The following is a 22,813-nucleotide window of genomic DNA, read 5'->3' as shown; positions in this document are numbered from 1 at the left end:
TGAATTAAAATAAAAGAGTTCGCGCGGGATTTTAGATATCGCAAGATATAGTTAGGTCGTGATCGGGAGTTTGAATCGCGGGTATGATAAAGAAAATATAGTCACACACTAATTAAGCGAGGGTGGAAAATGAAGGCTCACCAAATCGCACTGGTAGTTGGTAGGTACTATAATATATTGTATATGCATCTAGGTAGTTGTTGTTATTTTCGCTATATTTGATCTAATCGAGCAAATAGTTAGTAAACTAAGTATTGTATTTTCTGAATTTTAGTGCGATTAGCTAATAGGCAACTTAATTATAAGTACCTACTAAATTTCCTAAGTTTACAAAACATAGACCGTGCCTATTTATCGGTAGGTATATTTGTAAGATATAAGTACCTATATTTATTTTGTGGGTCGTAAAGCTACATCTACCTGTACCTACCTAGTTATAATAGCTACCTACTTACCTATTTATAATAGGCATATATTTAGTTATTAATGAAGAAATAGATTAAGTACTTAATGCGCACATTAGTGTAAAATGCATTCGAGAGATTCTATCATAATTAAGTAAATGTCCGAAACAAAGACAGTCATTTACTTATCACGAACACAGTACACACTTCAAGAATAAACATAATCATGCGACCAATCGCATCATTCAGATAGGACCTCGTCAATTACTAGATATTCGGTTGCTACGATTGTTCACGTATTCATTGTCTCAAGCGGGCTTCTCGTAGCTCTAATAATTGATACTGGATGTAGAATGACAAATGTTGATAAAAGATTAACGCGACAGTATCATTTGATCCTCCGAGAGAAAAACATCTCCGCATTAAGGACTCTACAGTGGAGTCAATGTGCAGAGGAGTGCTGTAATTGAATCAATTCAACGAACGCCTTCCGTTGGTGATTTCGCTTCTAAGTATAAAGTGTTTGTTATCAGTGAAGAATTTACGAACGCTCGGTGTTGGTGATGTTGACTTCAGAGTTCGATATACGGTGACTGTGTATTGAATTACAGGATTTCACGATGTACAGGTAGGTACTTTTTTGAATTTCGAAACTATTAATAGATACACATAGGATAAGGCTGCCTGTCCACTGGTGCGGAGCGGAGCGGAGATGTGTTGAGCAAACCAATCAGATTGTCGGTAAATAACGTGATGATTTTATTCCGCCGTCTGACAAAACTCTGATTGGTCAACTATACACATCTCCGCTCCGCTCCGCATCAGTCGACAGGCAGCCTTAAGCTGTGTATAGACGCAGGAAGGTATATCTATCTATGTTTAAACAACCTTACATAAGGACTACCTAATTTATCTTAGGTACCTACGTAGGAACATATTACCTATGATCTCCATTAAGGTAAGTACCCAGGTATATAAATTAGGTACCTATTGTTATAATTCATACATTATGTATTGGGCTTCCTAATAATAATAATAATAACTTGTTAATGTTAACTGTTATCAAGGCGGAAAATAAACGCTAAATTAATATGTAGTTTTTGATTACGAAAATTTATCTTTTATTGTTGTTGTCACCAAGAACTTCAGTTGAATCATCGAAGTTCGAAATAATTCATCCATTACATAAATGAGGTAAATATCACTAGGTGATAGAAGTTTAACTGGAAATTAATAACCAGACGATGGGACAGCAATTCGACACGACCGTAGAAATATTTCGCAGGCGCAAGACGGGTTTTCCGAGGCACGAGGATGAAAAACTGTCAAAACTTCATGACTCTAGAGTCCAGACTAGTAAGCACTAAGAATTTCTTGACAGAAAAACCAATATGTGAAAAATATGAATCACATATCTATCTACGTACCAATTTTTCACGGTAAAACATAGTGAATCAACCTTATCAGTTCAATCCTTTTTTGTAGGTAACGAAAAAATTTGGCCACAATTTCAGTTAGGTACGGTCGGCCTCAGAATTCGAGTAGCAATTCCGCAAAACTATTACACCAAAAACCAGTCACACTTATGACACGTTAATATTATCTTAATATTACCCGCTTATGGCCTTTTTCTATAAACACGCCACACAAACACTCAGATACATTATACCACAAGCGTGCCGGGCAGTGCAAGCGAATTCGATCATTATTAAGGTGTTAAGCGAGTTTTGATCTTTGCGGTTAGGTCGTACGTACATTGCAAGAATCCGTGATGTAACCAATCTGTTTTTGCCTCACAGAAAATTAAGATAAAATTCAAATAGGTAACTGTTAACTTAGAAGACCTAAATTCGTCGATAGCTCAACGGAACATAATTTGAACAAGACAATGAACCACCCATCCAGTTCACACTTTATTTAATTGCTTATGTAGTGCTGTCACAATAAGACCACACCACCCTCAACGTACCTATCTACCTATTAAAGACAACTAGCTCGATGGCTAGAACATCATCATCATCATCAACATCAATCAATAGACGTCCACGGCTGGACATAGGTCTCTTGTAGGGACTTCCACACGCCACCTGAATCCAGCGGCTCCCTGCGACTCGTCTGATGTCGTCCGTCTACCTAGTGGGGGGTCTTCCAACAATGCGTCTTCCGGTGCGAGGTCGCCATTCTAGCACCTTGGGACCCAAACGTCTATCGGTTGTAAGAACATGTGCCCTGCCCATTGCCACTTCAGCTTCGCAACCCGTTGAGCTATGTCGGTTACTCTAGTTCTCCTACATAATATCTAGGAAAAAGTCGCAAACTTGGAAATATGTATAGTCCGTGACAGATTGAGATGGCCATCGGGGTATGAGGCGGGCGGACGCCCCGCACACCCACACGTCTACCCGCGCTCGCCCGCACCGGGTTAGCGCGGGGGCTGTACGGGTGTGGGGACGTTGCCTCCCCAATTGCTAATTCGATCTGAAGGAAAACATCGTTATTCGTGAGGAAAACTGCATGAGAGTTCTCCGTAATGTTCTCAAAGTATAAAAACTGCACTTTAGAAACATGGTGGTCTAACCGGTCTCATACTGAGAGGAGACCCGTGCTCAGTAGTGGGACGGCGATTGATAGCTTGAAATGACGATGAGGACTACTTGCCTATCTACTACTCGTAAATCGTAATTTGTAGTACCTATTAAAAGGTAGTGGTCCGACCGCCGACGATGAACAAAAACGAGTAGAACTAGGAACTGTAAACGAGTTGGGGATCAGCGGGAAGCAGTGTATAGTTTCGATAGTTTTGTCGCCGGGCTATAAGCGAGTGTGCAAGTGCGACGAGCGATTACTCGCGCCATTCGCCCGCGGTCGCTCAGTCCTGTGCATATATTTACAAAGTACTCTGTGGTCCTGTGCAAACCTGCGCGCGCGTTACACGTGTTCAAACGAGTGAGCATCGCTGAACGAGTTTATTTTTGAAAGCTCGTCGCTTAGCGACAAAATTAGTAAAGCGAGTCGTCGCCGGCAGTGTGAACAGTCAGAGAGCAACTTTTGATATATGCATCTGTTTCGTTTAAAACACGGAATGTGAATTTATTTTGCGTTTCTTGAGAGAGAAAATCGCCGATAGTTAGTCGTATTCTCGCTGGCGCGGCGGTCGGATCACTGCCTTAGAGGCTCGTACCTAAGTTTTTAACAAATGACATCCGATCCATCTAGCTTAAGATCCACCTGGATTAGCTCAAGATTAGCTAGATAGATGTGATTCAAGTTCTGAAAAAATATAGGTACCTACGTACCTACTTTACTTACCTAAATGGTCAACTTTCATAATTATCGGACTGCAGATTTGTTAACTGTTTGCAGCATGATAGTTTTCTACGGTAAAGTTATGATTTATCGACCATAAAATCTTAAAACTGAAAATTGTCTTACAAATACGGATTCAATACGGACCACTAATAGAATTATCTATTAGAACTTTCAGATCAATGCACTCAGAACGGCGTATAGCTACTCAGTAGATATAGGTACATTAAAAAAAACGGGCCGAATTGATAACCACCTCTTTTTTGAAAGTCGGTTAAAAATTATACATAAGTAAGTATTATAGTCCGATAACCTTCGCTGCAGTCTGCACTCTGCACACATTCCTACCACGGAGCTATCAAAGGAAGGAGACTGCAGTTATCTTCTGTAAACAGTTATTAATTATTAACAATCTTCCAGAGGTTATCTTCCTTGACCTATGAGTCTATGAGTCGCTCTTTATTTCCAGTCCAGAGATATACCAGTAGGTAGGTATTCCAAGTTCGTCGTTTACTAGACGTGATAAACTTTGACTCAATAGATATCGGTGCATTTTGACAAACGCTTGCATTGCATCCTTTGTGATTATGAAACTTTTCCCATTTTTATAATCCAAATAGTGATCCACTTTTTTCGAGTAGGTATCTACTCCTTAAACTCTATGGTCAGGTTATGATTCACCAAAATTATTTTTTAATAATTTCAAACTACTTAACTACGACCTTTTAGAATTGAGTCCACTTTTTCGAGCTTTGCGCTATCGAGGTTTTAAAACCGTCATTTATATGCCTACTTAAACATGTCTAGATGATAAAATGTGACATGTGATAAAGCTATCGTATAATTATTGTTCTATTTGTTGTTAGTACATAATTCATGACATACCAAGTTAGGTTACCCCGCTTCCATATAATATCGGTACCTAGTACAGTACCTAATTATACCACTCGCAGACCGCATTGCACATCTGAGTAAAAATTAAATTTAAAAAATCTACATAATGAGGTACCTACTTACATATTATTACTATTACATTATTACTTACTACTTAGATGATGCCAGTGACTTCGTCAGCGTGGAATAATGATTTTACACCCCTTTCTTTTTCCGACACAAAAAGTAGCCTGCGCTGGGATGCAATTTTTGATTTGATCACGTAGAGAAACTCCAAGCATAACTCTCTCTATCACTCGTTGAGTGACTCTGATCTTTCATAAGAGGCCCATATAAGTATAGACCCATATAATTGTAGAGGTCTTAACTTTACCAAAATTGATTGTTTTAAAGCTACCTAGCCTTGTTTAATTACTGTACAAATCATGTCCGCGTGGAATAGTGCCAAGATTGTTGTACAGCCCGGCTGATTCATTGCGCTATGAGCCAGTCCTTTGATTCCTAATATTATGTATTAAGTAAAATACTCGTCCAACAAAAATACTTCCTGAAATAGGTACAGCTCACGTTTCCGCGCTCTACACACCGCACCTATAATTTTCCGCCGTGATGTGGTGACATTGTAAAACAACTTAGTTAAGTATTCGTCAGCGAATATAATGAAAATAATTGGAGTTAGATTAATAGCAAATTAGCCAGTCTAAAGTAATGCAATAACAGTGCCGTGCGGGGATAATGAGAGACATCCTCGTGATATGACAATGATGGTCAATCTCCCATCTTTTTAACATTTACCTACTCTATTAGGTACCTACTATAATGCTATACTGACATGGCTAGTTTTTGTTGCTTTTGTTACAAAAAATTATAACGTTATATCATTATTTATTGTTCTTCTAAACATGCTTAATATTTTCTATCCTAATTAAAGAAGTACTTAGAAAAAAATCAGTCAAATTGCGATCATATCCGCGACTTATCCCGGCAACGCAATAGCAGAAAACCGTCAGGTCAAAATCGAGATATTATTTAGGAGTAAGTACCTACCTATACATCCTAATATCACTATAAATATCAAAATAGGTATGTAGGTATAAGTAGGTAATAGGAACCTGGGAAAGCTTTTTCCGCTGTGCCGCAAGATCGGCTACGTGGATTTAGGTTTTTTAAAGATCCCGATGAGATTCTGTTGATTTTTTAAATCCTTAATTAGGGCCAATGCAAACGCTCATGGTCCCTTATATACCTCGTACCTATACCTACCTAAAATCTATAAACTCGACTCCACAAGATTCTTACTCAATTTTTTTTATTTAGGTACCTACCTGACTATTTCATTTCAAGTTCATAGTTTATTTTTCGAGAAATTAATCAGTCAGCTGAACTAGCCAATATGATTCAAGTAACTAATCGATAAGATAATAAGAATCTCATTTCATAATCTTTAAAATTGACCATGCCCTAAATATTATTGTAAGAGATAATACGGTACCTATATCTTATTTAAGCGTTCAAGAATAAACTGTTGAAGGTTAAACAAAAAAACACGTATGAATTCTATGTGATCACTACCCCTATTTTAAATGTGAAAGTGTGTTTGTTTGTTGGTTTGTCCTTCAATCACGTCGCAACAGAGCAACGGATCCACGTGATTTTTTGCATGATTAGAGGGCCACTTTTTATCTCGTAAAGATCACAAGATTTTTAAAAACCTGAATCCACGCGTACGAAGTCGCGAGCATCAGCTAGTTTAACATAAGTACTAGCTGATGTCGGCGAATTCGTCCGCTTGGATTTAGGTATTTTGAACTCTTTGGTTTTCCAGGATAAAACGTAGCATATGTCCATCTCGGGATACTTAGCTATCTCTGTACAAAATATTGTGAAAATCGGTTGGGGCCGTGAAAAGGTAACGGGTAGACAGAAACACTTTCGTCTTTATAATATTACTTTGGATTTATAAGCCTCCCTAATTGATCTTTTAAATATACCTACGCAATAATTCTGTGTAGATAATATGTCATCAATCAATCAATCAGCCTATTTGCGTCCACTGCTGGACATAGGCCTTCCCAAGAGCACGCCACCACACACGATCCTCCGCCTTCCTCATACGCTAGCTCATACGATAGGAAGATAGCGGGAAGTGGGTGGATAATATGTACTAATAAGATAATAAGTAGGTAATAATTCTAATTATTTTATTTCATTATTTTAAGTAGATAGGATAGGTGCTCTGAGGCATCGAGGTGAAGATCGCGAAGTTTTTTAACATGGGTCCCTCCTTAATGAATGGAGGTCAAATTAATTCCTTTAATTGACCACTTGGTCTCTCCGACAGATATTGGTTACAATTAGTCGTTTACTTCGTAGAACTAAACTCGCACAGTTGATTCACACTTTTTGTACAAGACATTCAAACTATATATGCTAGCGAATACTGCGAGTAGGTAGGTCTACATTTAGTCATCATCATGATCAACCCAACACGGGTCTCCTCTCAGAATGAGAAGGGTTTTTACGACATAGTCCACCACTCTGCCCTAGTGCGGATTGGCAGACTTCACACACCTTTGAGAAGATTTTGCAGAACTCTTAGGCATGCAGGTTTCATCACAATGTTTTCCTTCACCAATAACGGAATTTTCACATTAGTCCGAAGAGGGAGAGGGTGGAGAGAGGGATCGAACCCCCAACCTCCCGAATAGGAATGGCCGACTGCCATACCACTTGCTGCCGGCCGGCCTGCTCACTTATCACCAGGTGAGATTACAGTCAAGGGCTAACTTGTACTACTGAATAAATAAATAAAAATAGTTCATACGAATTATCAATAAACCAAGTAATTATCAAAATCAAGGTTGTATGTGAAGAACAATTATAAAATTAATGAGAAAAGCTCAAGGAGCCTGGTTCATACAGAAAATACCAATAAATGTTTAAGAAGCTCTTAAAAGTATCATGATTCATGATACGTACCTACGTATTCGGCCATATTGTATTCTATTATCAGTTTTCGTAGGACTGTTAACTAAGTGGACAGCCAGAAGTAACAGTAAGTATATTCTAGTAAATACTCCTTGGAACATTTGTACCTCCAGTGAGCCATCAAACGGAAGCTCTGGGCATTGTGAGGGACACTCCTGCGCATCGTGCGTGGCGGCTGGCGGCCCCAATTGTCTGATTGATCTTTATGACGGGCCCAGTGCCCACGCCCCTGCCAATGTTAATCGAAAGAATTGGTTTGTCATTGCATACCGCGTAGGTACCTACTTATTACAGATAGGTACCTACTTATCTACATGTAGGTTTAGGTTTAGCAGCGCATATAACATAACATTAGATATATTTGAATAAAATAGAGATAGTGTGATTAGTTTTCGATAATATCATCCCTTTAGAAAAGTGTACAGTACCTACGCGGCAGAAAATAATGTACATCGACCTTTAGAATGAGATTTCGGCTTCGTAGAGCGTAGTCTCTGTCACTCATTAAATTTTCTTTGCCTACCTACATGAAATAATTAATAATGATTTTTTTAAAGTCCGATAGTAGCATTCTATTATACCTACCTACCTACATACTCAATTGGTAAGATTAAGAATGTAAGATAAACAAAGATATCCTTTTTAGGGTTCTGTTACTCGAAGCTCGAAGAGTGCCAGCGGGACCCTATTATAAGCCTCCGCTGTCTGTCCGACCGTCCGTCCTCCTTTCAGCGCACTGTATCTCGTATAATAGGTAGATAATTGAAATTTTTACAGAATTCGTATCTCTATTGCCACTGTATCAACAAATACCTAATGAAAATTTCGAAATGGCCGTCATGAAAATTGAAAAAAAATTAAGTTGTTAGTTCAAATCAAATATGATACCACGGATTAGAGAAGATGATACAATGGTGATAATTTTTACGCGAACTTAAAAACTAAAGCTACGAGGGTTCCAAACGCGCCCAGGTCTGAGAAGAGCCGGGCTCAACTCGGGCTCAAACTCAGCCGGGTTCTTGTACGATAGTATGGAACTTTTCGTGTGTGAGTCCGACTGGCACTTGACCAGTTTTTATAGTAAACATATTATTATTTATTTTACAGATCTTCCATATTGCCATCGCTCTTGCTTGTGCTGACTTCCACAGCTCACACATACGCTAAAGAGATGACAGACATAGAAGCACTGGCCTCGAAGCCCACACGTTGTACCTACGAGTATGCCTTCGAGATGTACGGGGCTCACTGCGGCGGTCTCCGACTGTCTAAAATACCGAGCCTCAGGGGTGGTATTGAGGTAGGCATGACTATTTTTATTAGTTACTTCGTAAGAAAGTTAAGAATAAATGATACGGTAGGAGCAGCGGAGTAGATTTGTAGCGTTTGTAGCAGTACGTAGGTATACACTATTTACGTAGGTATAGTAGGTACTCGACAGGTCGAAATACAATCGGGGTATAAGGCAGGGGGATGCCCCGGATACCCGCATGTCACCCACGCTATCCCGCACCAGGTTGGCGCGGGGGTAGTGCGGGTGGGCGGGGTGCCCCCATCCCGATTGCCATCTCGACCTGTCGCGTACTATATACAACGTACGTACGTACAATTGCTGATTTTGTGTATAGGTAAAATAAATGAGTTCATAATATTTTGTTTATGAATACAAAGACCAAGAGATCTTTAATCAATCCATCATACATCTACAAAGTGTTATCTGAACATGAGTACCAAATGAGTACTCAGGTAGGTAAGTACCTACCTACCTACTATTGGTAGGTACATTTTAAAATAATGTGTAAGAGACGTACCTACCTATTACAGATACCTACCTACCTATCTTATCTAAAAATGATTTATCTTATCTATTTTTACGCGTCATTTTAATTGTTGCCACAATTTTGTGCCGCTAATCAGGGCAAGCACACTTGCAATGCTTTTATAATAGAGAGAGAGCCAGCGCGTGCCAGACCTTCCATATTTTATAAAACCTAAAAGTTTCTCCACGTATTGTACCCTACACTGGGAGGAACGTTTGTTTGGATCATGGTGGCTTTGGGAAATAACAGGTAATAAAGGTGTAAAAAATCTTACGTCAAAGTACCTATAAAGTCTAATTTTTTTCATATTTTCTTCGGAGTATAGTATTAGAAATCACGTTATGCATTGCCAGACACTTGTAACAAACATTCTTCTAAATGTTCAGGACAATACGCAGAGAAACTTTCAGCTTTTATAAAATAAGGAAGGTCTGGCACGTGCTGGCTCTTTGGCCATAAGTCTATTTCTTTATTTACAAGCCACTCTATGCCAATCTAAATACATACATGTACCATCTAATGTATGTAGGTAGGTAGTAGTAGGTACTTACTTTAAATTAGAATTTTATTATCTCTTGGCACTTGTACCTAAATGCTTTGTGAAACAAAAAGTACCTACCTACGTACCTATTTTTAATGGTAAAAAGACGCAGTCAGATTGAGCTTTCACCAGACCAGAGACAATTTAGAAAAAACAAATTGCTAAATTGCCCTTGCCAGGAACCGAACCCAGGACCTCCCACTTTAAGACACAGCGCTTACCACTGCGCAAGAGAAGTCGTCACAGTCGTCAGTTAATAACACGTGTCTATAATACATTTTCTCTCCTTTTCAGATCCTTGACTTCAGCGACAACAAACTACAAGAAATACACGCCGACACACTGTCGTCGTATTCCAGTATAAAATTCTTGTACTTGTCCGAAAATCAAATCTATTCCATCCACAAAGACGCTTTCGCGTATCTCACTAACCTACAGACTCTTGATCTCTCCAAAAATGTCATACTCGAGCTAACAGACGCTATATTTCAACTGCCGTCCTTACGAAAGTTATACCTAAACGGGAATCCGTTGTTACATTTAAGTTTGAGCAGTATGGAAATAAGCAAGCCCATCAAAGCTCCTTTGGAACTGCTAGAATTGTCCGACTGCAAAATAAAAGTGTTACCAGATTTTGGTATTCTCCCGCAATTGATTTTCTATAACATCTCTCACAATCCTCTGATAAAGCTAGACGCACAAGCCTTCAGTTCGATGTGTAAACTGACGAAGGTTGATTTATCAGAGTCCATTGAAAAAATCAAGCTTTGCGATTTGAAAATGAGCATAATGTGGTTCCAAGAACGAAAGATCTATTTTCAACTGGCTGACTATACACAGCTTAATTCTAGAGGTACCTATAAGTTTATTGATTAAATACCTACTTACTTCTATAAAATTGGAATAGAATTCTAGCACTAATATAACTTTTCTTTACAGAATTTGAAAATTGTCCGAAGTTTAAAATACCCGACAGATTCAATACGAGTTATCACAACTGCCAAGATGCATATACGGAGGTAAACAATTTATAATAAGTAGGGATCTATTATTCAGATTATTTTAAAGAGGTCACCTATAGTACACGACAAGTCGAAAAGGTAATCGGGGAGGGAACGCCCCTCACAGCTGCACAGCCCCCGCGCTAACCCGGTGCTGGCGAGCGCGGATGACGTCCGGGTGTGCGAGGCGTCCCCCGCCTCATACCCCGATTGCCATCTCGAACTGTCGCGGACTATATTTTGAATCCCCGACGCAAACAGAGAGATGTTAATTGTTATACGTTTAACGTGTGCATCAGTCTGTGACATTGTAGAGATCAAACAGATAGACCGATTTGAATGCGGTTTCTTTTATTAAGTACTTTCTGTATGGAAACCTATCATATACCCTACAATAAGTTAAAAGTTGTTTCTCAGTGCGGCATCACCAAATCTGACGAACTCTTGCTAGCATTTTAACACGATTTTATAACGATATTTTCGGTATACGGAAAAACTCAAGCTTCGAGTTTATGATTATACCTGAATTTGTGTAACCTGTAAATATTTTTTCTTAAATAAATATATTTTTTATTATTATTATTATTATATGGATTTATATGTAGAGGTCGTTATAAATGTTTGTTGCGGGTTAGCAAGAAATTACTTAGTATGATTCTGTTATTCATATAAGGTACCTACTAGCTTATGCCCCTATTCTTAGGGTTTGAATTTTCCAAAATCCGTTTTTAGTGAATGTCTAAGTACTTACGTCATAATTTTCAGCCCGATCCGTCTAGTAGTTTGAGATGTGCATTGAAAGAGGAGTCAGTCAGCTTTTCCTTTTATATATTTAGATTTATCTGGTTGTTTCAGATACATACCGTGAATACATCTCGCCGCACGTGGTTGACCATCGCTGGCGGTCTGTTCGGCTTCCTCGTCGGCTTCGTGCTGCTGCTGTACATAATGCATCGGCATAATGTCGCGCAGACCAAGAAAACTTGTAAAGCCATTCACTCGGCCCCTCCCTCCGATGTAGACAAAAACGCAACTGCCATACTACTAAATAATGCATCGTAGCTCTAGCTATATATTTTTAAGAGTTAAGGCAGCAAACAATTACATACTTAGTAGGTAACCGTAGGCTAGCGTTCATTAGGTCGCCGAATCGAATCGCATAAATTTGCCCTCATACATTTCCTAAACTGAACCTACATATTATACAGTAGCCGGCAGAAAATATTGTAAATCTGCCTTTAGAAAGAGATAGACGGTTTTGTGGAGCGTTGTAATTGTCTTTGAGACCTACAAAACGTCACATAGGTATGAGTGACAGAGACAACGCTCTACGATGCCGCAATCAAGTTGATGTACAATAATTTCTTGCCGGATACTATTTATACATGGTATATAATATACGACTCAATTTCAACTCTATTGGACGCCAGGCTCTAATAAGGATGCGTTTCCACTGAAACGGAGCTGAGCGGTAACATGTGTTTTTGACCACATAATTACCACGCCATTTTGATAAAATTAATGTCATCTAACAATTAAATATATTACTGTTGAACACGTCTCCGCATCGATCCACTTTAATGGAAAGACATCCTAATATATAATGTTGATCAAGGTCCCATCAAATGTTGAGCTTTAAAACAGAAAGTGTTTAGACAGCCACAATCTGACGCTTGATTTAAAAAATATATGGCCACAAGTGAAGTTATTCCATTAAAAATAGAACCTTAATAGTTTGTGTTAAGGAACAAGTTTTGAAAACTAATAAAAAAACTTGTAGCCGTATATTTTTTACTATTGAACGACTTCTTGTAGCCTTTTAGACAGTTCTTTAAAAGTATAAAATCCACTAACCTGTTTTCCTAAGCATCAGTTGGCTACATAGAGTGGCTTTGAGACAATCAGCTATTTTTCTAGCAGATTAAACATAATTAATAAATAGGATATCATTTAAATCAGATACTAATACTATAGTTATTGGCTTTTAAAATCATTATCACTCTTACCTATAGTTATTTCTATATTTTTCTCGATCGAAAATCGTACAATTTTTCAACCACCAAATAATATTTATCTAAGTTAAAGTATTGGTGATTGAAAGATCTGCCCTAAGACATTTAATTAAAATAATAAGCTATACAAAGGCTGACTAGGATTACTAATTTTATAATGACTTGGTAGGGTGCCTTGGTGTGTAGGTATGCTATGGACGTAGCGCATTATACCAAAGTCAAATGATTTATTCAAAATAGGTAATTAATACGCTTTTTGATGGTCAGATGTTGGATTTCTAAGATAATATAGTGGTGATAATTACGCAAACTTAAAACTAAAGCTACGAGGGTTCCAAACGCGCCCAGGTCTGAGAAGAGCCCACGACAAACTCAGCCGGGTATTCTTTTTATTATCACCACTTTACAAAATTACTGAAACTTATTAGAACTATCACAATCCGTTAAGCAACTCATTCCCAAGCTTGCTTATCACTTAAATAATCCTTTACATTGTAATAGGATTTTTCAATTAGTTTACGTTTTATTAAAACTTTGAACTTGTTGAGAGACATCTCCAATATGTCTTCTGGAAGCTTATTATAAAAACTTATAGATTTTCCGATAAATGAATTGCTAACTTTACTTAGCCTGGAGGTGGGAATTACAAGTTTATTTTTATTTCTAGTATTTACATTATGACAGTCACTTTTTTTCTTGAACTTATTTATGTTTTTATGGACGTACAATAAATTTTCAAAAATATATTGATTATGCACTGTCATAATTTTAACTTCTCTAAATACCTTGGTAGGTTACCTTGGTACTACGCAAGGTACTCATGCAGGTGGCCCTCGAATACTACTGAAATAATATAGTATGCCAGGTTTTTTTGCGGTGCAAAAACATACTAGTTAAAGTCATACTAACTTTCTACTGTTACCGTGTACTTATCTAAAAAATCGTTAATTGCAAAAAATTGTTTTTGGGGATTTTCAAAAACTATTTTTTTTTAAATGCTACATAGGATGTTTAGGTAGTTTTGCAGTGTGGTTCGTACCATAAATTTTCCTAAAATCCCATTTTTGGCAATAACTCTAAATTATTTTTTGAAGTTAACGGCTTTTTAGAATATATAGGACGGCAGTGCGGTACGTGCAGCGTGTTTGGATGACGCAAAATTGCTTGAATGCCCAAATGAATGGACGAAATCGTGCCCAGCTAAGTACATAGTAGGTATGCAAATAAGAACTTCAGAGCATTCAAGAAGTTTGGCGTCCCCTATATCTATATGTTGGGTTGACACACACCAAGGAACCTTAGTCGAGAACTCTTTAATAGCAGATATGCATGAAAGCACGTGTGGATTACAAGATACCAAATAATTATTAATAGAGATAAGTTTTTAAGATGGGTAAGTTTATACACTAACTCAACGTCACTGTAACGTCAATTGCAAAAAATAGTCTGTGTTATCACCAAAAAAGTGAGAATTTTTAATAACCAATATGTGAGAGTTTCTAAAATTATGCTACGTAGGACCAAGGTTCGTTTGGTCCGACGTAGTTAGAAACATTTGTTTTTTTGTAAATTCCCATACTTTGATGATAACTTAAACTATGTATTTTAAGCAGTTAACGGCTTTTTAGATATAGGACGGTAGAAAATATGAACCTAAATAAAATAAGACGCGCAAATTGCGGAGTCGTTACGTGGTGGAGTTAAAAGTTTAGTTTACAAAGACCCATCGCTCCGCTTCAACTTGGAGGCTACCAACAAAATTTTGTAAACAAATACTTACTAATAGAAACGGTTGTGTTGCAGTGTACTTTTAATCAATTGGGGACGTTAGGTACACTATCGCAATTCTGGTATCGTAGGATTTCAAGAACATCCGGGATCGGATACATGTCAATGAAGTTGCGATACTATCAATTTAGTATGGTCAATACCATCAACATTGCCACGATATGGATCGTCATGCGTGTGGATCGAGCCAGAGTAAACCAGCCGAATGATATAGTTCCCGGCAGTTAAATATTCGCGTCTGACCTACGACGCAAGTGCGAGCTCGCGCCGGTATTGTTCCGTGCGCGTGCTATGTACGAATGTAGCACTCACACTAATGCAGATGGCGAACGCGGGGTGCTGAGCGGCGCGCGAGCTGGTGTGTTCCGCTCCCTCGCATCATGCGCTCCATTGACGCCTAAAAATGCTATTGCGACGCGCCTTGCGGTTTACTTCAAGAACGACTATTTAACTGTCGCGGGCTCTACCAAATATTGACAGTGTAATATGCGCCATTGCGTGCAAAATATTGCCAAAGATAATGTAACTATTTTTGTATTCATAATTAATAGTATTTAGAATTTAGAAACACATAAACGAGATGAGAAGTTAACTAGCTACTGCACTGTGATATGAAATTATTGAAGGATTAAATCTTTACAAAATATTACAGAACAAACATTGTTTTATTTTTACCTGTGCATTACTCACCTGATAATGATATAGGGGTAGATTCTTCTGTGAAAACTCTTTCGCCTGGTCCTCTGTCACTGAGTTTCATACTAGTACATTGCTTTCGAACTGAATGATTTAGATTCTTTACAGATCCCATGGAGAAAAATCTAGCTGGAATACGCGCCGCCTCAATTAGCCGTGCTATCTTTTTCCACAGTCAGTATTATAAACGGGATAACAACATAGGTATTTAGACAACCTCTAAACTGACAAGTTTAGTGATTGTCTAAATTGTGTATAACAAAACTTCCAGTTTCATGAACAGTCTAATAATAAAAGAATGCTTCCCATTTAATATGAATTATATTTAAAAGAAATAAACTGAACTAAACTGGTCACAAGCTAAAAATAAAGTGCATTTGATGCTTTTACACAGATTAAAAAATCTTTTGCGCGTAAAGTAAAATAATAAAAACGACAGGTCTGAGTTAACACAGTAGGTCCTTCAGTTGGCACATTCATGTCCTCTTCTACTATCTGCAAGGACCTGTGTTGATGCCAGCTTCAGGGTGGTTCCGTTGAATGATGTCCAAATATCGGGTTTCGTAGCCGTTGTCTCAAGTGTCTTTCTTTTCGCTTTCGTTTATGGATTTGCCCATTGACGGTGTGTCTTTCTCCTTTGCCAGACGCTGTTTACTAAACTTGCCCATGCCTGGCTGATAGATAACTAGGCTCGGCCGATCCTGTGAAGTAACATTTATGTTTACTAGACTATATAAAATTATACACTAGTACTTTCTTGGCAAAGCTCAAAAGATAGCATTAAATAAATAAAGATTCTGACTAATTGAGAACGTCTAGTAAAATTATAATTATCTACAAACTAGATGATGCCATGGAAACTCTTTGATTTTCCAGGATAACACTAGTCTCCAAGAACAGCTATCCCTGTACCACGTAGTGTCAATGTGGATTAAGGTTTTTTAAAAATCCTGTGGGAACTCTTTGATTTTCCAGACTCAAAGTAGTCTGTCCTTCCCCAGGATGCTATCTCTATACTAAACATTAAAATCGGTTCAACGGATGGACCGTGAAAAGCTAGCAGACAGACACACTTTCATTTTTTCATTTCATTTATAATTATAGTATATTAAAATGGACCAGATTTTATAAAATTAGGGATGAATAATAGTAAAAAAATTTGAACCTTAAGTATAAGCATGTGACTCATGTTATTTACCTTATTTCTAATCCTCCTTTCAGTGCGACGATCAATACTTTCACTCTTTTCAGTCTCCTCAGACCCCTCTCTGTCAGTAGATTTGCTCCTATCGTCCAGAGATTTCTGCCTCTTTAATACAGACTCCTCCTTACTAGGCATGTCACCAGATTCCAGACTATTCCTCCTCATTTTAGTGATTTCCCCTCCATCATTTTTTAAATTCAGGTCAAACTTTTCTTGGAGATACTCCTTCTGAGACTTAAAGTCTGATTGGATTTCATCTAGTTTGACCTTACGGTCCAAATCCTCAATTAGTTTGGTTAAATCATCTGTCTTAACTTGAGGTAGTTGAGTGAATGGTTTAATATCGTCATAGTTAGATTTGCCTTCAGTAGACATCATCTTATTTATAAGTGACTGCTTGTCTGATTGACCCAACTCTGTTTGTTTCAACCTTTCTTTTCTAGTGTCACTATACTTTTTGCTTTTTTGTTCACGTGGAGATTCTTTGAACTTGTCATGTCTATCCTTTTTGCCAAATTTGCTATCATCTAGGTCGTCATCTTTGCTTTCTTTTCTCTCGCTATCTATCTTTTTCTTTTTATCAATCAAAGTGCTGGTGCCTATTTTCCTTTGATCTCTGTATGTTTTTGATTCAAATATAGTACTATCTTTGCTGTCACTTTTGATGTCGTCATCCCGCTCAGCGCTTAGTTTATCTTTGTCTCCTTCTCTTGGTTTAATTTTCTTTACATCATTTTCATACTCATCCTCCTGAAATATCCCAACATAGGTTATATTATTTATAAAATACAAGTATATTATGGGATTCATGATAAAATTGTTCTAAGTTTTTTGAAGTGATATTTTTGTTTTATAAATAATATTTTGTTGAAAAATTTTGTATTTTTTTAAGGGTAAGTAATATTATATTAGTTATAAAATACAAGTATATGGGGATTCATGATAAAATTGTTCTTAGTTTTTTGAAGTGATATTTTTATTTTATAAATAATATTCTGCTGACCAAACATTAGAAATTTTAGTTTTTTTTAAGGGTAAGTAATATAAATTACTGTATCTCCTCCTAATCATAATAATACGATAACAATAAAAAGCTTGCCTCTGCCTCTTAAATAAAGTAAGAGGCAGCACCTTCAATGGAGCCTTCTATGTGCCTCTTAGGAAATCTGCTTAGAGCTCTTGCAGCTGATCATATAGAATGAGAAATTTAAAAAATACAATTAAAGAGAATATCCTCATCTTAATCACACTAATATTAATAATATAATCGGGGAATAACCTCCCTGGCGCAGTGGTAAGCGCTGTGGGCTTGTTAGTGGGAGGTTCCGGGTTCGATTCTCGGCAGGAGTTTGGAATTCTATAATTTCTAAATTTCTGATCTGGTCTGGTGAGAGCCTTCGACCGTAGCTAGTTACCACCCTACCGGCAAAGCCTTGCCGCCAAGCGATTTAGCGTTCCTCTAAAATGCCGTGTAGAAACCAAAGGGGTATGGGCTTAATAAAAACTGCCATACTTCTTCCAGGTTAGCCCACTTCCATCTTAGATCAAGAGTCAAGGGTTAACTTGTATCTGAATAAAAAATAAGAAAAAAAACATACATAAAAATAAAAAATAAATGTCAAAGTTTAGATGTTTGTTACTGCTTGACACCACAACCACTGAACCAATTGGCTGAAATTTGGTAAGGAGATATTCTATACCATGAATTAACACAAAGCCTACTTTTAAGAGTTCCTGTGGGATTTTTAGAAAACCAAAATCCTTGCTGATGAAGTTGCAGGCAACCTCTAGTAAATGTATAAATAAATAAAGTATATGCCCAAATTGCACATAAAATACATTTTAAACCTTATTATCACCGCCACTCCAGTGTAAAGCTTCTTGGATATTTTTCTTGTCACAAGTTTTATTAGAAATTATTGTAAATGTATTATGAATTTTCGTATTTAGAGCCGGAAATTGACTGTCCCAATCTGAATCCGTACTGATGATTTCATCAGAACCATGTGTTGTTTTCAGATCAGTGTTCATAGTGGAATATTTAATTTTAGATTTATGGCAGACTCTCTGTTCTCCATACCAAAAACTTCGTTTAGTTTTGTAATCGTAATCATCACCACAATTATCATCTTCTGACAAGTCATCCGGTCTCTATATCGAGTTAAAATTACATATAAGTTAAATAAAACTACTATTAATCATTTCTACTGCTAATTCTAAATCTATTTACTGCACTTATTTCAAATTTTGCATTATTGTGCATGAATAGGGGAACAACATTCACAATCTGTACTAATATTATAAAGAGGTAAAGTTTGTAAGTTTGTTTATAGGAGGTAATACTAATGTGTTACTATATCCCTGAATACATTATCCCTGAGTGACATAGGCTTTATTTTATATCAAAAAATTAGAGATTCTAATAAGCTACCAGTGCAAAGCTGGGGCGGGTTGCTATTAAATTATAATATTGCATTACTTAAGTGTTAATTACATGCAGGTAATTTGCCCATGTATCTAACATAAGTTTAATCTTTCACAAGCAAACAATTGATTATAGCAAAAACAGTTTAAATGTTAAAACAACATTGCCTTACCTTTATAGGCATATCTTTAGATTTCCTTTCAATTCTCATTTTACGTTTGTCATTTTCTCTTCTCCTACGCTCATCTCGCCCTCTCTTATCTTGTTTGCGTGCTGCGAGATACTCAAGTAATGGTGTTGACTGGACTTTCTTCTCATTTGCTTTAATAAATATATTGGGATCTTATAATATTGAAATATACTTTCAAGCAATCTAATTAGGCATTATATTATTATGTGCATATACTTAGAATGTCATCTTAATCAACCCATTGCCGACCCACTATAACTGAGAAGTCTTTCCTCAGAATGAGAAGGGTGTAGGCCATAGTCTGCCACTCTGGTCCAGTGCGGATTGACAGATTCCACACACCTTTGAGAACTCTCAGGCATACAGGTTTCCTCAAAATGTTTTCCCTCCCCATTAAAGCAAGTGATATTTAATACCTTATAACACACATAGCTCTGAAAAGTTACAAGATGTGTCTGAGAACTTCCCGAAAAGAGGGCTGACGTTGTAAAATTTCTAGCAAGTGTATAATAATGGGTATATAAAAGACTTTTTATATTATGATTTGGGACATCACTTAGATTTCTCATTGACGTAACACTTATAAAGTGTTGAGTTATGACTTGAATGCTGTGTATTTTAGAAAAATTGCAATTATTGTGTTCACTTATTAGCCAACTGCACAACAACATTCTATATATCGTTTCTGTTTTCGTTTTTATAGTACTCTTAGCATGTGGACCAATTTGAACAATTCTTTTACCAATAGTTTTTAAATAATACTTACTATCATTTACAGGATAAGAATATTCAAGTTTTGGTTGATTCTCAGTTTCTTGATCTTTGCTGAGGTACTCTATAAATTCCTGGTAAATGGGATCACTCTCTATGGTGCCACATTTAGGATCTTTCTTCTTCTTCTTTTTTGGAATCCTTTGAAAAGGTGCATATTCAACAATTCCTACATACTCAACACCTGTTAAAATACACACACAGTAGCTATTTTATTACTTCATATTTAACTGTGGTTAATAAACCATCTATGTCAATATGTGCATATTACCTTTATCATCTAAAAATACATAACCATCAAATTTGTCCCTGAACAGATATATATCCTCGACGTTTATAAAATTTATGTAGGCCCTAGAGTACACGTTGTTGCCAAGAGAAGGGTCAGGCTTGGCAAAATAGAAGAGATCATGTTCTGGTATCGGGGATACTTGTTCTAAGAACGCTTCCTCCGTCATAGTTGGCGGCAGACGCCGCAGTATTATCTGAAATTAAGTCCCAAGAAGAATTATTTACAGAACACAGTAATTTTCACAGAAAAATGTTCTATATTGTGGCAAATGTCAAATCACTTTAGTCAAGGGTCGATAGGGCTTTGCTTTCTTGTCTTTATTCTTATTAACAAACGTTTTACTGCCCGAGTCTGAATGTGAATCTTTAACATCTTGATCTTCAGTCATTTTCCAGAATTTGCTCAATTTACACAATTATTTATCATTATCAAAAATCGTGAACAACAACCACGAAAAGTTTTTGTTTGACAAATGACATTAATGACAAATGATTGATGACGCTTGACATAATCATGGACATAATGTTGCCCGACTAAGACCCGTCTATGCTCACTATGCCCAGCTATGGCTGAGATAGATAGATTAACGGACTGAGCACTACAAGTCCCGCAAATTGCTATTGCGCTGGAACCATGTCTCATTAACATCGAAATGACGTCATTTTGACATTAGCTGACATAAAAATATATTATCACCATTCATCTAAGCTATCACCTGTGCATCAGCTCGAAACTTGTCTAGTGCTGACGTCACTAAAATGGCAGCCACGCGCATTAGCAATTTGCGGGACTTATATCTACAATAGAATTTCTTTTATCTCCCAAAGCCTCAAAAAGGCTAGAATCTAGAGCCGTAAAATCAGTTTAAAAAAATCTCATCATCTCTTGTGTCAAAATTAAAAATTATTAAGGTTATGATAATGATAAACATAAATAAAAAAAATACTTTTTAACTAAATATTGCTTAATGCTTATAGGTATATAATTTTTGATGTTGAGCAAGTAAAGTACCTAAATATCTACTTAATTACTAATTACTTTATAGACTTATAGTTTTAAATATTCGTAAATCATGTTTGGAGGCGTTTCCGTGTGCAAAAATTTTAATATGTGTAAAATTATGATAAAGCAGCGCAATTTGTGCAGTTCAGTGAAACTTTTCGCCGTAAATACAACTGGAACTGAAGACAATTTCACTAAAGTTGGGGGATTTGCTAAGTCTTATGAAAAACAGAGTCAATTATTTCAAGAGGAGCCTGAACAGAATCAGGCCTTCGCATCTTTACTCAGGAATTCTAAACTTATGGATGTAAGTATTAGTGAGTACTAAACATAATTGAGAAGACAGGTTATCAGCGCTACAGTAGACAGTTCATTTTTAGGGTTCCGTATCTCAAAAGGAAAACGGAACCCTTATAGGATCACTTTGATGTCTGTCTGTCTGTCTGTCGTTCTGTCAAGAAACCTACAGGGTACTTCCCGTTGACCTAGAATCATGAAATTTGGCAGGTAGGTCTGAAAACCGTGAATTTGTGGTTACATTACACAAAAACATGAAATTGTGGTCATGAACTAATAATTACTATTTTCAATTATCAAAGTAAGATAACTATAATATCAAGTGGGGTATCATAAGAAAGGGCTTCACCTGTGGATTCTAAAACAGGTTTTTATTTATATTTATGAATCATAGTTTTTGATTTATTGTGCAAAATGTCTAAAAATTCCAACTGTACGACGGAACCCTCGGTGCGCGAGCCTGACTCGCACTTGGCCGGGGTTTTTTACAGTAGCCAGAGATAAGTCTTGTAATTTCTTATCTCTGGCTATTCTCTTAGTCAAATCTTAATAGTTTTAGAGTAATTCTTTTTAGGTTAGTTTCATCAAAATTCAGATGGAATTCCTACTTGTAGAGGTGAAGGGGAGGGCACTAGGCTCCCAACAGACCGACCCTCTTCTCTTAGCTCTCCAACCTAGCAAGTCATAGCATTTAGACCTATAATTTTGGTTTAGTTGAGTGATTATGTACAACAGAATTGGCCATGTTGCATAGATTACATAGTCATTCCTAATTATAAATTACTATAATTTTCAGACCCTTAAATCTATCTCTTGAAATATTTTTACTATTTTCAGCTTGGTGATCCATTGGATAAAATAGTTACTGGAAAAATATTTCACGTTGTCAAGGATGATTTATACATAGACTTTGGCTGGAAGTTTCATTGTGTGTGCACAAGACCTACGAATAGGGGTGAAGAATATGTAAGAGGAGCAAGAGTTAGATTACAGATAAAAGACTTGGAGCTCTCGTCAAGGTTTCTTGGTTCCAGTACTGACCTTACACTTTTGGAAGCAGATTGTAAATTGCTGGGCATAATTTATTCACCAGTGCAATCCTCGTTTAGTGATAAAAGTACTTAGTTTTTTGTTATAACATTGTTTTAAGTAAATAAAGTAGTTGAAATAGTAATAAATTTA

General features: G+C 36.9%; 3 protein-coding genes across 4 annotated transcripts; 2 read left to right on the top strand and 1 right to left on the bottom strand.

The window, feature by feature from the left end:
* Positions 1-630: 630 nt before the first annotated feature.
* On the top strand, positions 631-15,412 carry LOC117995124 (leucine-rich repeat transmembrane neuronal protein 1-like). The gene is made up of 5 exons (XM_034983124.2): positions 631-1,032; positions 8,700-8,892; positions 10,248-10,806; positions 10,893-10,972; positions 11,810-15,412. Exons 1-5 carry the CDS (start codon positions 1,025-1,027, stop codon positions 12,014-12,016), a joined length of 1,047 nt encoding a protein of 348 aa, XP_034839015.1. The 5' UTR covers positions 631-1,024; the 3' UTR covers positions 12,017-15,412.
* Positions 15,413-15,752: 340 nt separating this feature from the next.
* Positions 15,753-20,809, bottom strand: Upf3 (UPF3 regulator of nonsense mediated mRNA decay). Of its 2 annotated transcripts, none has more exons than XM_034983083.2 (6): positions 20,613-20,809; positions 20,312-20,525; positions 20,036-20,224; positions 19,252-19,400; positions 16,649-17,404; positions 15,753-16,151 (listed from the first exon to the last, which is right to left on the bottom strand). In XM_034983083.2, exons 1-6 carry the CDS (start codon positions 20,718-20,720, stop codon positions 16,026-16,028), a joined length of 1,542 nt encoding a protein of 513 aa, XP_034838974.1. In that variant the 5' UTR covers positions 20,721-20,809; the 3' UTR covers positions 15,753-16,025. The 2 variants fall into 2 exon arrangements, with proteins under 2 accessions (XP_034838974.1, XP_069358954.1); XM_069502853.1 differs by having other exon boundaries at positions 16,649-17,401.
* Positions 20,810-21,201: 392 nt separating this feature from the next.
* mRpS28 (mitochondrial ribosomal protein S28) lies at positions 21,202-22,809 on the top strand. The gene is made up of 2 exons (XM_034983134.2): positions 21,202-21,641; positions 22,469-22,809. The coding sequence occupies exons 1-2, from the start codon at positions 21,405-21,407 to the stop codon at positions 22,754-22,756; spliced, it is 525 nt and encodes a 174-aa protein (XP_034839025.1). The 5' UTR covers positions 21,202-21,404; the 3' UTR covers positions 22,757-22,809.
* Positions 22,810-22,813: the final 4 nt, after the last annotated feature.

This window comes from Maniola hyperantus, chromosome 2 (assembly GCF_902806685.2).
Source record: "Maniola hyperantus chromosome 2, iAphHyp1.2, whole genome shotgun sequence".
NCBI lineage: Eukaryota > Metazoa > Arthropoda > Insecta > Lepidoptera > Nymphalidae > Maniola > Maniola hyperantus.
The sequence above is the reverse complement of the archived record's forward strand: the minus strand, read 5'-3'. Positions and strand labels throughout refer to the sequence as shown.